Source organism: Maylandia zebra, linkage group LG14 (assembly GCF_041146795.1).
Source record: "Maylandia zebra isolate NMK-2024a linkage group LG14, Mzebra_GT3a, whole genome shotgun sequence".
Classification (NCBI taxonomy): Eukaryota; Metazoa; Chordata; class Actinopteri; order Cichliformes; family Cichlidae; genus Maylandia; species Maylandia zebra.
In genome coordinates, this window is record NC_135180.1 from 38,969,944 (window position 1) to 38,981,263 (window position 11,320).

Sequence of the window (11,320 nt, forward strand, 5' to 3'; positions counted from 1 at the left end):
AAACCCTAATCCTTTAAAACAGGTGAATGCATCACATGACGCAGCGCTGTGTGTTTAAAACACAGCACGCGCTCACTCTGCTGCTAAAAACCAGAAACCTTCAACAAGCAGCGACATGTCGCGCTTCCTCTGACACATGTGCTGGACCCAGAACCGGCTTTGAATAACTGACAGGCACTCCCAGCTCACACTCAACACTCGTGTAAGCCGAATAGAAACAGAATTAAGTTTGCAGATTGAAAATAAGAAAACACGAACACTGTGAGTCACGGGACATTTACGAGTCGACTCTGATCTGTGTTAAAGCTTGCTGGTTAACCTTTAGCCGCGTTTACCTGCTGGTTCTGGGTTGTGTGTCTGACTGAGTCTGTTTCCAGCAGCTGTTGTTTTCAGAGGATCAGTGTCGCACACAACAGACCCGCTCAGAGCAAAGCTCTTTCAAATAAAGTTCTCTGGAAAAATGAAAACTTCCTGGTAAAAATAGGTGTGTGTTTTTGACTTGCAAATGAGGAACGGTGCTGCATGCAGGACGTCAGCACAGCAGCAACCACCAGCTTCCTCCACCGCCCTCCCTCTCTCTGTGTGGCCTGGCCTTGCTCATATAAACTGTGCAGAAGGAAGTCATAAAGGGTTTCTCACAGATTCTCCGTGAAGACGCGCAGACGGGACAGTGCTGCAGGTAAGCCTGCTGTTTCTACCCCACCTCACCGATATGCTTACATGTCACATGTCTGGCCTTTAAACGCTGTGATTAGCAGCTATATTTACACAGAACCTGTTGGTATTAGTTTCACTGCTCGCGGCGCGCACAAGCTTGTGTCTCACAGGTGGCATCTTTAATGTGGTTCAGTGGTTCCTGGCCTGCAGGCTGCACAGAGGTGCAAACATCCAAACATCTGCTTTCCTCTGCTGTCCATCATTAATGAGAACCATGGATGTGAGCGTTTTAGCTGCGAGGTAACTGATTGGTTATTGGCTGCGTTTGTGTGCTGTCGCCTCACAGTAAGAAGGTGTCCCCGTGGCTGTGAGGGTCCCATCAGGGCTCTCTGGCGCCCCCCTCCCCGGTCTGGAGACACGTGTGCTGGAGTAAGTGGATGCGAGGCATCACGCCGTCTGGGTGTGATTTATACCCTACACGCTGTTTGCTCACTGAAAGCTTCTAATATGGCGGACTGCACCGCAGCTCTTTGATGATGAGGCCAGTTGATGTGAATTTGTGGCAGATTGACGCAACGCTCTTTTTACTGGTCACCACAGCAACCCTCGACCTCCTCCCATCGTCCGCTTGTCGGGCCTGATCTGCACTTCGGCACCGAGTGTGGCCGACATCACGGTTGCCGTTTCTACTCGTGCTGGTGTTTAATGTGCAACAAAAACATGAAACGCTGGGACGTCTTGTACTTGGTTATTTTCGTGGTCAAACATTTGTCCCTCAGGATTTTCCACTTTGTTGTTTTTCCCTCACGTCCATACCGACAGTCTGATCTCCCTCTGGGAATGGGCTGACGTCCTTATACTGATGCTGTGATGAGTATTTCTAATATTGAGACCATGATTGTTGACCTCTCACTGACATTTGAAATCTGTGGTTGAAAAAGTAGCTGGAAATGCAGCGGAGTGTGGATGGTCTGCGGGCTGCGTCGACCCAACGTGTACCTGCATCTCTCGTGAGGTGCAGACGGATTCACGCAGGTACGGCGTAGATTCCTGCTGAAGCACAAATCCTCCCTGTCGACCACACACAGACACCACAGTGATGTTTGAGGACAGGTTTAGTTGTCAGTGACATGTCAGTGAGTCTTCTGGGAGACATTACCGGTGGCGACGCAGCGTTGTGACTAGGGCTGCCACGATTAGTCGACTATCAAAATCGTCGACGCTTCGTTTGAAGCTTTGTAAGATCCCAAAAGACGCAGGAATAAGTAGCAGGATTTAAGAGTGTAATAACGGACTGAAACAGAAGATGGCAGCACTGCATGTACAAGGATGCCAGCTGCCGTTAAACCACAAAGAAGAAGAAACTGTGTCCCAGAATTCATAGCGCAGCCCAGCGCAGCTTCCAACAATGGCGGCAGCTAGTTAGTTTTAATATTACTCTTATTATTCTTTCTGGGTCATAAAATAAACGTTTAACATATTTTCAGGCGAGAATGTAGCTGTGTAAACCTCAAATATCTGCTCAGTTTATCAGGACACCACATATTTTCAAAAGCGCTCCAACGTTTTCTGAGACGTCTGTTACCCACTAGCTCGATAGCTAGCCGGGGGCAAAGCTCACTAGCGCTGTGAGAACACCGGACTCCCGGCAAATCGTTTTCAAACCCACCGCCGTCTTTCGCTACTCAGGTTAAACATGATATATGAGTCACTTAGATAACTTACAAATGTTATTGTTTGGCTTTTTTAGTATTTTATTTGTTCCTGAGTAAATCGGTTTGGCTGAGATTAAAGTTATAGTTTTTACACAGCTGAATAAACGTCAAGCAGACAGCTGATCATCAGAAGTGTGAGATGCTCCAGAATTTACTCCGGTGTCCTGTTATATTTTAGATAGCAAGGAGTTTATTAAACTTCACCGAAACAATCTGCAGAATTCATTAAAATTTAATAAACTATCATCTTGTCTTTATTTTTAGTTAGCACAGACCTGAAACACTTAAAGCTGTAAGCTAATGATAGTTATATAAGAGCAGATGCTGCTGGTGCAATAAGCTGTACGTTTATGTCCAATGGATGATGATCTGAGTAGTCGACTATCAGAACGAGGTTTCACCAGAGAAAATAGACCCTCTCTGCGTGTGAAACTTTGCTGCTGATGTGTCACATCTGGAAATAGTTTTTTAAACAATGTTTTCTTTTCCAATAAAAAGATTCTCATGAAGTTTCGATAAGCGGTGGCTGCTGTTTCTCTGTAACTGGGTCGCACTGTTGTAACTAAGCCGCTGTGACCACAAGCTGCAGCTTCGCGGTGCTGATGTAACAGAGCAGAGAGAGCACTGAGCTGATTGGTCAGGAGAGAAACGTCAGAGCTGGAAATATCTGCAGTCACAATCACAAACAGATTGAGGTTTCATTTACTTTAAAGCCACTGTGTGTTCAAATACAAACGTTAGCGTGGAGGGACAAACAGGGCGAGTTCTGCATGTTTGCCAACAGCTGCGTCACATGACCACACATACCTGAACTGGAAACACCTGTAAGGAAAACAACAGCCCCAACCCTGCAGATGATGGCGTCTGCTGTTTCAGCCTTAGTTTGAAAGTCCTGCAGGGTCACCTGTGCGATTAGAAACAGAAAACGGCGTCGACCTGTCGCGCAGACACGAGCGTTTCAGCCCTCAGGGCCACGCACAGGACCCAAAGCCCTCGTTTAACAGAGCAGTGAAGTCAGAGCGATAAACAGGCCGACAGCACGAAGCCCACATCGACATCCGTGAGGCCAACGCCTCGGCCAGAGCGTAGACTACAGGCTGAATTCTTCAAATGGAAACGTATCGACTTACATACACTCGCTGAACATTTTCCTAAAAAACCCCACTGTGGAAAAAACGATTGTGGACAGCGAGCGATGAAACTGATAACTAGTTTGAGAGCAGCGTGCAGTCGTTTGTCTGAGGTCACACTCGCTTATTTCCCTGTTTCTGCTGTACTCAGTATGGGCTTTTGATTTGCTGCCAAATGCAGTGACCTGATTGGTCAGATGTGTTTGTTCGTCTCTGAAGACTCAAGTTTGGTTTCACGTTCCTCCTGCAAAATTGCACAGTCGGTGTGAACGGCCACATCAACAGGCGTGAAACATCAGCTCAGATTTCGAGTGTGTGAAGGTCTGCAGAGTTTAAGAGGGGGTGTGGGCCCGCCGGTCCTCTCAGTCACACGAGTGAAACCTCAGCATCAGCTGATTTTATATTAGCTGCTCAGAGAGGGAGGGAGACCTCTGTGGAGAAATCAATCATCCCTTCTTCTAGAATAATGATGATGATGATGATGATACGGGGCTGCCTGTTGCCGTGGTGTTTGCTCTGCAGCCCTCACAGGTTCATATCAGACTTGTGTGTCATGGTCCTGAGTGTTCTGACTCAGTGTTTGTGGTTAATTTATTTTCTCTTTCATTCTTTTTCATGGTTTTGGTTCTGCTTGTGTTACAGTCTCAGTTTCTGTTTGTCTTCCCCGTGTCCCTCGTAGAGTCCCTCTGTCTCCTCAGACCGTCGTGTCTCTATGTCTCAGCTCTCGTCAGTGTCTTTGATAGTCTTGTGTTCCCTGTTTTACTTTGAAAGTCTCATGTCAGTGTATCTAGCTTTGCTTCCCCTCGTCTTATTATGTGTGATTAGTCCCAGCTGTGCTTCCCTCCTGTTTCCGGTTCCTGCTCCCTTGTGTATTTCAGCGCTGTGTTCTCTTTTGTCGTGTCGTACGTCTCCTGTGTGTTTCCTCCGTGGTCCTCGTTTCCTGTGGCCTTGGTTTACCAGCTTCTAGTTGTTATGCTTTGTTTCTTGTTTCCTGTATTTGAGTTTTTCACAGCGCAGTGAAAGCTGCCTCCTTCAGTTCCTCTGTGTCCTGTGAGTCCTGCATTTGGGTCCACTCTCCTGCCTGCCACACAGCAAACGTGACTGTGTGAGGTTTAGGATTCAGAGCCGTGGTGAAGGCCAGTAGAAGCAGGCAGAGCGGGACTTCCTCTGGACTCATGGCGGCTCCTGGGCTTTACCCTGACATATGTTGGTCCTGGTTTATCGGGCCGGGGCTTTGCAGACGTAACGACCTGTAAGGACAGAAGATGGAACGTGTGGAGGAGGAGGCCTTGGTTACGATGCTGTCAGTGATCGGGGTCAGGCTATGAAGATGAGCCGGCTTCTGTTTAGGTTCACGAAACTTCCCACACCTGCCCGTCATCGTGTGAATGCAGTGATCTTTCCGCTTCAGTAACAACAACATCATTAAAAAAGTGGAACACATGAAACAAACACTGTGCAATAAAAGCACAGACGGGTGCTGATCTGAGGTCAGATAAGCTCATGATAGTAAGTAGGTCAACGCAGTCTAGCAGGATCCTTCCTGCGTCTCTGACCTGTGAAGAGACGGGCCGATGAAAAGATAAGAGCGATCGGTTCTGTGAGGTCACATATCGTCGCATCGATGAGGAGATCAGACCGACAGCCCTCCTCCTCCTCCTCCGGGAGGAAAGTCTGAGCCGCTGTGATCGTCAGGAGGAGACGCGCTGCTCTGTGAGAGGCACAGGTGATTTAATGATCATCATCACGCCACATGTTGCTGACTTTGACAGAGACGAGTGCAGTAACGCAGCTGCTGCTGTCAGCTGTCCTGTTTGCTGCACAGCTACGAGGCCGTGTTTGCAGCGCAGAAAAACTGCAGTGACAGACCATTGTGTCACTGTGCAGGTGTGTCAGGTGTACAATGCAACCGCCAACACATCTCACAGAAGAGATGAGAAATTACACCGAAGGAAACAAATCTGTGGTTCTGGAAACACGTCCACTCTGTGTTTACCACACGGGTTATGACACACATCAATGATATTTACAAGGTTTTCTAAAGTGACTTTCATTTGCTGATGATGTGACTGTTTTGGGCTGTGGCGAGAATCTGAGCCGCACCTCCACAGGATTTAAAAATGGTTTGATATAAATAAACATGATAAGGTAAAAAATCAGATTCAGGTCAAACAGAAACGTCACATTAATCATGTAGTAAATAAAAAAACCCTCAGTGACCTTTTAGAGGTGAAAAGAGCGTCGCTGATGTGTGACGCAGGAGTTTACGGGACGACCACAGCACGTTTCTCCACATCCACACAGTGCGTGGCGTAGAGTCGCCGCCCCAGACGGCATCATAGCATCATTCTTTCTAATCACAGGCGCGGTCGAGTGATGTCATCACTATTGAGCACAAAAATAAGACCTGGTGTCAAATATTAACATAAGTATCTGCAAATGTTAGAAAAAAGCGTGTGTGGGCACGTTAATATGGAATTAAAACAATGTTAGAATAGAATAGAATAGAATAGAATAGAATCATCCTTTAATTGGGGGGAAATGTGGGTGTCACAGCAGCCAGAAAGACACAAATACAAACAAACAGTACACAAGACACAGGACAGAAACATACACAGTTTTTACATATTTACATCGAGGGCGATGGTTACCAAAAACAGAGTCCTGCACCCTTATTAAATAAAATAAAATTAAATACAGTTAAGAGGCAAACCCTGGTTGTAGTGTGAATCGGTTGATAAAATAGTGCAAGTTGCAGCGCAGATGTAAACATCTGTGTTTGTTGGTACAGTCTGACGGCTGCAGGGAGGAAGGAGCTGTCCTGTGTGAATATGGCTTAAATGATGAAATATCATTACAGCAGGTCAGCTTCTCCTCACCTGTTCAGCATGTATATAGTTTGAGTTTCTCTTTGTATCCGTTTGCTGTTCACGGTGTGATTTATGTTCACATGTTTGAATCTGGTCTGGATGGAGGTCTGTATTAGAAAAATCCCAGTTACCTCTGTTTCCTCTGCATCAGCGTTGTTGCTGTTTTTAAATATCCAGTTTCTTTGGCCGTCTGTGATTTTCGCCGCCTTTCACCACAAGTTTTTGTTTTGGTTATTACTAAAAGCTTCCTCTTATTTAGCATCACATTTGTTCAGGTGGCGTGAGAGCAGCAGCCTCCTGAAAAAGGCACGATTGGTAACCATGTGTTGTACCACTTCCCTTTTAGCCTTCAGCAGTTCCCGTGGTGACCGTCTCTGTTTTAACCGCCGTCTAACCCGGGTTGGTCTTTCCAGACCTGGAAACATGGCAGCTTCGACCTTCGACCCCTCCGGAAACAACAACAGTAACTCCAGCTGTTATGAAGACATCCAGGACACCTCAGCCCACATCTTCTTCATGGTGATCTACACCCTGGTGTTTCTAGTGAGTCGCTGTCCTCTCTGTCTTCATGATGTGGCAGAAAATAAATATTAAACTTTGACTAAATGATGCAAACCTCCTTCCTGTCCCTCCCGTGTCTGCAGGTCGGTTTGTTCCTCAACGGTTTCACCCTGAACGTTTACTTCTTCAGGGGTCAGCGGCACGTGTCCAGCGTCACCCTCTTCCTGAAGAACCTGGCAGCGGCCGACTTCCTCATCAGCCTCTGCCTCCCTTTGCGAATTATGAAGTACGCCAACATTAAGTCTGAGATCATCCGCAAGGTCTACTGCAACTTCGGTGCCTCGGCCTTCTACCTGAACATGTACGCCAGCATCATGTTCATGGGCTTCATCGCTGCTAACAGGTGGGAACGTAATCAGGACACTCCAGGGGTCCGACAAAGAACTGCACACAACTGAGGCAAACATGCGAAAGCAGGGAAAAAACAGGCGTTAGAGAGAAGAGAGGACTTTAAATAATCAGATGAGACCCAGCAGGGAACAGAGGACAGGTGGAGACAATCTCAAAGGACAGAAAGAAAACTACAAAAAACCACAAAAAACAGGGAACAGAGAGGGAACGAAAACAGACGCCAAAAGTCAAAAAATCCCCAACAATCCAAAACAAAGCTGAGCGAGATGACGACGCCGAGGCTGTAACACGTTTGTGTCTGCTGTAAACATTTTCAGCGCACCAACAGCCGATGGGATGTGGGTTCTTATCTTGTGGTAGATGATTGTCATCACTCTGTGTCAACTTAAATTTCAAGGAAATCGAACGTGGTTACGTTTGTCTGGCTTTTATTCGGGTCATGGCACCGAGCTGAGTGCCACCTGCATACATGACAGATTCTTTTTGTAAAAACCATAAACAGTCCACGATGTGCAGGCGCGCCGCGGCGATTAGTGCCATCGCCCGAGAACTAGGTCACAGCAGCATGAGTAGGGTTCAAATCCAGTGTGGCGTTTGCGCGTTACCTCTCCAGGTACCCGGGAGTCCAAAAATACAACCCTAACCTGATCCTGGGCGGGGCGGTGCTCACCAGGTGGATCGTAAGACTTTGTAACATCCACCAGGTGAGCAGTGAATCACTTAGGAGGGCTACCATGTATTTTATGAACTCATGTGGCTACAGTTCATCTGGCTTCTCAGCTAAACAGGAGGAAATTACAGGTACAGATGTAGACATGAGCCTGATCCTAGCAGCTGTCAGTTCACCTGAGGGCGGCCAGTGCGACGCTGCGTGTTGTCTCTGCAGCCGCACAAAGGTATCAGCAGGATACTGTCATACGTGTTTGAAAAGCAAAGGATGTGGTCTCGATGCTACTTCTGCCTCCGTGGTCAGAGCTGAAGCAGCAGAATGAAATCAACAGCAGAGTTCATCACGGACTCAGCACGTTTGCACACATTACACAAACACGCACACATCAAAAGGGTCATTTAAGTAGTGAAACACCACCATCGGTGCATCTGCATTTAACATTTGTGTACTGTTGACTTTGCTTAAACCACTGTGGTGCATCTCCACTCGATCTCGGCTGTTACTGCTGGACCTGAAAAGTTTTAGACCCACTCTGAGACGGACCAATGGAAAACCCCAAACCCAGGAAAGCTGAAACAGCCAGATTACCGTATTTTTCGGACCATAAGGTGCACTGGATTATAAGGCGCATTCAGCGAAACAAAACAGTCAGATAAGTCAAACTTTACTCAACTCATTCTTCGTGCTTCCTCCATGTCCTCCAGGCTCCTGCCTACGACAGATGTTTGAGCGCCGTGTAGCACATAGAATCTGTTCGAGGTCAGTAAGCACAACCAGAATTCATACATAAGGCATACTGTCAATTTTTGAGAAAATTAAAGGATTTTAAGCGCGCCTTATAGTCCGACAAATACGGTAGATCACGTGTTCACACCCCTGTCAGACTCAGTGAACCCATACAGCGCTGTATCCCTGTCACAGTGAGTTTAATAAGAGGCGGCTCCAGTTTGAATCACACAGATCTGGATCTGGTAACAGTGTGAGTCCAAACAACTCTGGACATGAAGTAGTTTTCAAATTTTGGGGGAACAGACTAGAATCTAGTTATCAGTCTACTTTGAAATGTCAATCATCAGCCATGTCCCTGTGAATAAAGGGTTTCCTGTCTTCATTGAAATGCTCCCTCTCCTCCTGCCTTCCTGAAGAGGAAGTCTTTGTGCGTAAAGCTTATAGGTTAAAGCGTTTCTTTGGGGCATAATCATCCAACAGGCAGTGGCTGCAGACACGGTGGAAAGTGCAGGCTGGGAGAACATGAGTCCACACTGGATGAACATGCTTAGTCTTTGGTTTTCAGGAGGTGAAAGAGTTGGTTTGACTCACACACTGATAGCTCTCTCCTCCCTGCAGGTACCTGAAGATCGTCCACCCTTTGGGAAATCACATGCTGCAGACAGTACGAGGTGCTAAGATAACATCCATCCTAACCTGGGTCTTCCTCATCACTGTGACGAGCTCCTACATCCTGGTCTCTCTTATAACAGAAAAGCCGGTATATGAAACACTAACAAAAGTGAGCTGTGATGAGATGCACAGTAAAGAGCTCAACGTGCTTTACAAAATCATCCACGTCTTCTCGGCCACCATCTTTGTAACCGTCCTCGTCTGCCTGGTTTTCTTCTACTACAAAACCTCTCGCAAGCTTTCAGTGGCACAGGAGAAGCAGCCTGCGTCTATCGGGTCCAAGAAGCTCGCCAGATCACGCAGAAACATGTTGGTGCTGGTCAGCGTCTTCTGCGTCTGCTTTGTCCCCTACCACCTGGTTCGTCTTCCTTACGCCTACACATCCAAGACCAGCAACTGTTCGTGGAGCCAGGTCTTCTTCTACGTGAAGGAAATGGCGGTCTTTGTGTCAGTTCTCAACGTTTGCCTGGACCCGCTCATCTACTTCATCTTCTGCAAGGCCTTCCGGGCCAGGTTGAGCCTCAAGAATGCACTAGCCACTCCAGAGGTGTCAACGGTCGCAGCGAACGCAGACAGGAGGAGCAGCGATACGCAGAGCTCCATCAAAAGGAAGCTATCGCTCACCCCAACGACAAGGACCAGCGTGCTGTAGCTTTAAGCTAGCACACGAACGACTGTGATGAATGTGAGCTTTAAAAACTGCAACTATGTGCCAAAGCTGCCTGCTGGGACCAGCTGTTTCAGGACACGGGGTGGTACCACGTCGGGCTTTTCAGAGACCTGCACTGAAACGTTCCTGTTTGCTATCAAAGGCCTAAATATTAAGAAAAGTCATGTCAGTACACTGAAGTATTTTTTAATAGATGAGGAATTTCATCACTTAGCAACTATTTATCGTCTATCTTCTTTAACTCTGTGAATATAAATGATCCCTGATGGACAGCTAAACTGCAAGCCAACATATCTCAGAGGTTTTGACATTTTATGACCTCCTCCTGCACTGATGTACCTTTAAAACGTCCAAACTAGCCTCTTCTCAAGCTCATTTACAGGAAGCAGTCCGATTTGGTCTCAGGTGAACTGGACCCGTAAAACCACTGCATAAAAACCCATGTGTTTAAAAAACTGTAAATATGTACATTATGTTATTGTTCACCTGAACCAGAGCCACAATTTGTATGCAAACTGCTTTGGATATAAATAAATCGAATACATTTATCACACTGAAATAAGGTTTTGTTCCCAAGCGTTAAACATTTCACTCGCTGGCCCCTCATTTGAGGTTTGACAGCGTTTTAGTAGGTAAAGGTGAAGGGGACCAGTGGCGGCTCCCGGGCCTGACAGATCCCAATGCACTAAATAGAAGTTAAAGAATTGAAGGGGGGGCACATAAATGAGAACAAACAGCTTGCAGAATTGGGGGAACCTATATATGTGAGAACCGGAGCGTGTTTGGAGGCGTGGTCCTGCTCCTGAAATTCAGATACTTCACAAGTCTCTCCAAAAAGTCAGTTTCATGCAGGCGCCAGCTTTCAGATAACTCAGTGATAAGACCACAGACGCAGGCAGAGCAACAATGACTCACTGCATCGAGAGGGGTTTTTCTACAAACATCTTTGGAAAGCCTCGGCCTCTTTATCAGGAGGAAAAGGTTTGAATTTTGACTTGCAAATGAACAAATATAGCACTTCAACACACGCACAGGCTTTTTCTGTAACTCTTCTTCCTCCCACGCCCTTCCTCCATGTGTCATCACACCTTTCTGACATAAACCTGGGCCAAAGGACATCACAGTCACTGTATGCCTACCACACCAACAGTACTATGCAGAGCTGTTATATTTCTGTGCTACAAATACTGTGAATAACTCCTGTGTGCACTGAGATACAAGCTACTGTAAATGAAAGGTTAGTATTCTCCTAGAAGGTGTGAATTAAAAAGTCTGTTTTCTTAAGTGAAAATGAT

General features: G+C 46.6%; 1 protein-coding gene across 2 annotated transcripts; it reads left to right on the top strand.

Moving 5' to 3' along the window:
• The first annotated feature begins 524 nt into the window (after positions 1-524).
• Positions 525-10,578, top strand: LOC101464451 (P2Y purinoceptor 14-like). Of its 2 annotated transcripts, none has more exons than XM_076873506.1 (4): positions 525-679; positions 6,786-6,915; positions 7,017-7,276; positions 9,302-10,578. In XM_076873506.1, exons 2-4 carry the CDS (start codon positions 6,796-6,798, stop codon positions 10,005-10,007), a joined length of 1,086 nt encoding a protein of 361 aa, XP_076729621.1. In that variant the 5' UTR covers positions 525-679; positions 6,786-6,795; the 3' UTR covers positions 10,008-10,578. The 2 variants fall into 2 exon arrangements, with proteins under 2 accessions (XP_076729621.1, XP_004565055.1); XM_004564998.2 differs by having other exon boundaries at positions 527-679; positions 6,719-6,915.
• Positions 10,579-11,320: the final 742 nt, after the last annotated feature.

What these genes read in the sequence shown, in the direction of transcription:
- LOC101464451 (XM_076873506.1), top strand. Translation starts at nt 6,796, where the DNA reads ATGGCAGCTTCGACCTTCGACCCCTCCGGAAACAACAACAGTAACTCC. An exon ending in TCTACACCCTGGTGTTTCTA is followed by an intron (nt 6,916 to 7,016) that starts GTGAGTCGCTGT and finishes CCGTGTCTGCAG; the next exon opens with GTCGGTTTGTTCCTCAACGG. An exon ending in GGCTTCATCGCTGCTAACAG is followed by an intron (nt 7,277 to 9,301) that starts GTGGGAACGTAA and finishes TCCTCCCTGCAG; the next exon opens with GTACCTGAAGATCGTCCACC.